At 28.5% G+C, this 2,908-nt stretch overlaps 1 protein-coding gene across 2 annotated transcripts; it reads left to right on the top strand.

Annotated features, from left to right (window-relative positions):
• Positions 1–438: 438 nt before the first annotated feature.
• Positions 439–2,429, top strand: LOC119663941 (transcription initiation factor IIB-like). 2 transcript variants are annotated; one of them, XM_038073530.1, is made up of 5 exons: positions 439–519; positions 1,143–1,452; positions 1,576–1,801; positions 1,862–1,986; positions 2,249–2,429. In XM_038073530.1, coding segments are annotated over exons 1-5 (798 nt in total). In that variant the 5' UTR covers positions 439–517; the 3' UTR covers positions 2,384–2,429. The 2 variants fall into 2 exon arrangements, with proteins under 2 accessions (XP_037929458.1, XP_037929456.1); XM_038073528.1 differs by having other exon boundaries at positions 1,143–1,515; positions 2,249–2,428.
• Positions 2,430–2,908: the final 479 nt, after the last annotated feature.

Here is a 2,908-nt window from a genome sequence, read left to right as displayed (position 1 = left end):
ATAAATAATTAAAGTATGGAGTTTTACACCAACGCTACTCCTTCCATTTTTTGGCAAATTATTGCACACACTATCATTTAGTTACTATTAAATTGGATGCTAGAAATTTCCGTTTGATGTCATTAGCATGGAAGCAAAGAACAGATAAAATTAAATCAAATTTGGGTTCATTTAACATATATTAGGGAATAGTAAGGAATATATTTAACAAGTTCTAGAACAAACTGTAAAAATAATACATATTTGCTGGTAATAATCGAAACCTGCTAAAAGAAACTACCAACGTAGTATCAGTGCTGTATCCCTTTATTACTAACGGATCTATATACTATATTATATATATAAGCTGAATAAAGAACACAATCTCTTTAAAACACAAACAGCATTGACTATATTTTTTAAAATTTTATCAATATGGCAACTTTTAATTTTGGTGCGTTTATTTTCATTGTAGAATATTAATATCAATGTTATTTTGTTTGGAGAAATGTGAATATCTTTTATTATATTGGAAATAATGTAAGTGATTTTTGTTATAAAACTTTTAACTATTTAAATATATTTAGTTCTTAAAGCATATTTTTTTACACTATACAACAAAAAAGTTATTTCCTTACATAAACGAAAAACTTGGAAGACAATAAAACTGACCAAAAAATGATTTTATGTTAGAAATGTTATAAGATGATAATATAATAAGTAACGATTAAATATAATTAAATTTTCTGGTGTTAAAAAAATCATTAGATATGAAATACTAGATTTTATATCCGCTAAAGAACTGTAATGACTAGCCGCTTAAGGTCAACAAGGATTGTTGACTTTGGGCCTTAGTTGAGAAGTAATGGAATACTGTGATAAGCTTAAATAAGCAACTAATATATACGCTGATAGTGAAGATTTGTAGTAAGGACTATAGAAAGTATATCAACTTTACCAGCAACACTTCTAACGAAGATTTTTGAAGGATTTCTGTTGTAGGATAAAATATATCAAGGAATTTTTTTGATACTATGCATTATTATTCTTAGCGCTACAAATAGCAAGTCCAAATAGCAAGAGTGTTGTTTTTATATTATTTCTGCAGTTATAATTACATAAAATAAATCCTATATATTTAATTAATTTCTTTCATTTTGAAGGGATTTCTGTGATATCAACACCGTTTGTAAGTACCATCCAGATGATGGTGTTATGGAGGACTACAGCACAGGTGATGCAATATGTTTAACATGTGGCCTCATTGTTGGTGACTGTTTCGGTGAAGAAAACAATGCGAATGAAGTTAATGCTTTGGGTACAGGCTATATTAAAGATTTGACAAGTGCAGGAAACAATGAAGTGCCCAAAAAGAAATCAAAAAAAACTGTGAAGATAGAAAATACACTGAATAATTCATCTAATATGAAAAATGAGATTGATATTCTCACAGGTACGAAAATTATTGCACAGGTAGGTCTTCGTATGCACACATCTGGTAAAATTATAACATCGGCAAATGTGCTATTTAAAAAGGTAAAAATTGGCATTTTATGCAAATTTTATTGGAAAAAGATTTTTTAATCCCTTTCTTAGTTACTCAACAATTTTGAAATCAAAGAGTATTGCGTTAAGTATCAAGCTGTCTGTTGTTATTTTATAAGTTGTTGTCGAAGAAATATACCAGTGACATTTAAAGATATATGTTTCGTGAGCAAAATTCGAGCAAAAGAACTTAATAATTGTTATGAGGCTGTTGCAAAATTTTTGGACAAAACTATTAAATGGCCCAATTATTTAACACGTTTTTGTGCATTAGCCAGTAAGTAAGCTATTCATTAATTAAATATTAACTTAAAATTTTATTATTGGCTTTACTTAGATGTAAGCGATGAGGTAGAAAACAAAGCAGCTGAGATTATTTTAACCGCAACGAAAGTAAAGGATCGCTTGGGTTACGAGCTTGAGTCTGCAATTGCCGCTGGAGCGTTATTTGCTGCTGCTAAGGTTAGCATAATTGTTCGGAAGCAAATTTAGCTTCTTTAACTAGATGTACACTAGCGCCAATAAAAGCTTGGCGGCGCCACTTTGCTGATTGAACAGTTATGATATACTTTAATACATATTAGTGATGGAATGTATTTAATCTAATATTGATCTGTTCATTTTCACCGCTTAAGCAACATTGTGGTGACACTAAGCGTTTTTTTTTTGTCAATGTGCACTGGCAGATCTACAAATTTATAACCACTAAATTCTTTATTTGCAGATACTGAAAAGAAGAGTGGCACTTAAACCATTGTTAGCAGGTTTTCAGTTAAGATATGGTATAATAACTTATATATGCAATGAGTTCTGCAAATCTAAAGAATTACTGCAGTCGACTAGAAAACTTAGGAAATAATTTATATCAAAAATATTTTTGGTGTTTCTTTCAATTATTATTATTAAATTAATATTTTCAACAAAAAAGAGGAATAAAATAAAAACAAAACAACCTTTAAACATATAAAAAAATTTTTTTGAAAAATAAATAAGTTATAATTTATGAATAATTATAAAATAAATAAGCATGATATATACTTAAATGTAAATAAAATACTTTAGACTCTATAAATACCTTTCTTAAATCGTAAAATTTTAAAATACCGGATTAAAATGAATTATGTCTAATTGCTAACTACACTCATGAGCTATTAAAGTTTTATGATTCTTAAATAAACTGCAGATTTGTTGTTGGTTTATTGTATTTCATATGCTGTATAGGTCAGTAAGCATAAAAAGTTGTTGAAATCCTTTAGTTGAATGACCGCCTCCCACATGTGAACTCCCACATGTAATTATGAAAATATGATTTCTCATTTGCTCACCTGAGTCTACTTAACATTTTAGAAAATAAAATTTCAACCGCATAAAAAGTTCTGTCTAC

The sequence above is a fragment of the Teleopsis dalmanni genome, unplaced genomic scaffold (assembly GCF_002237135.1).
Source record: "Teleopsis dalmanni isolate 2A unplaced genomic scaffold, ASM223713v2 unscaffolded_contig_1144, whole genome shotgun sequence".
NCBI lineage: Eukaryota > Metazoa > Arthropoda > Insecta > Diptera > Diopsidae > Teleopsis > Teleopsis dalmanni.
Note: the sequence above shows the minus strand (reverse complement) of the source record. Positions and strands in the feature narration are given on the sequence as shown.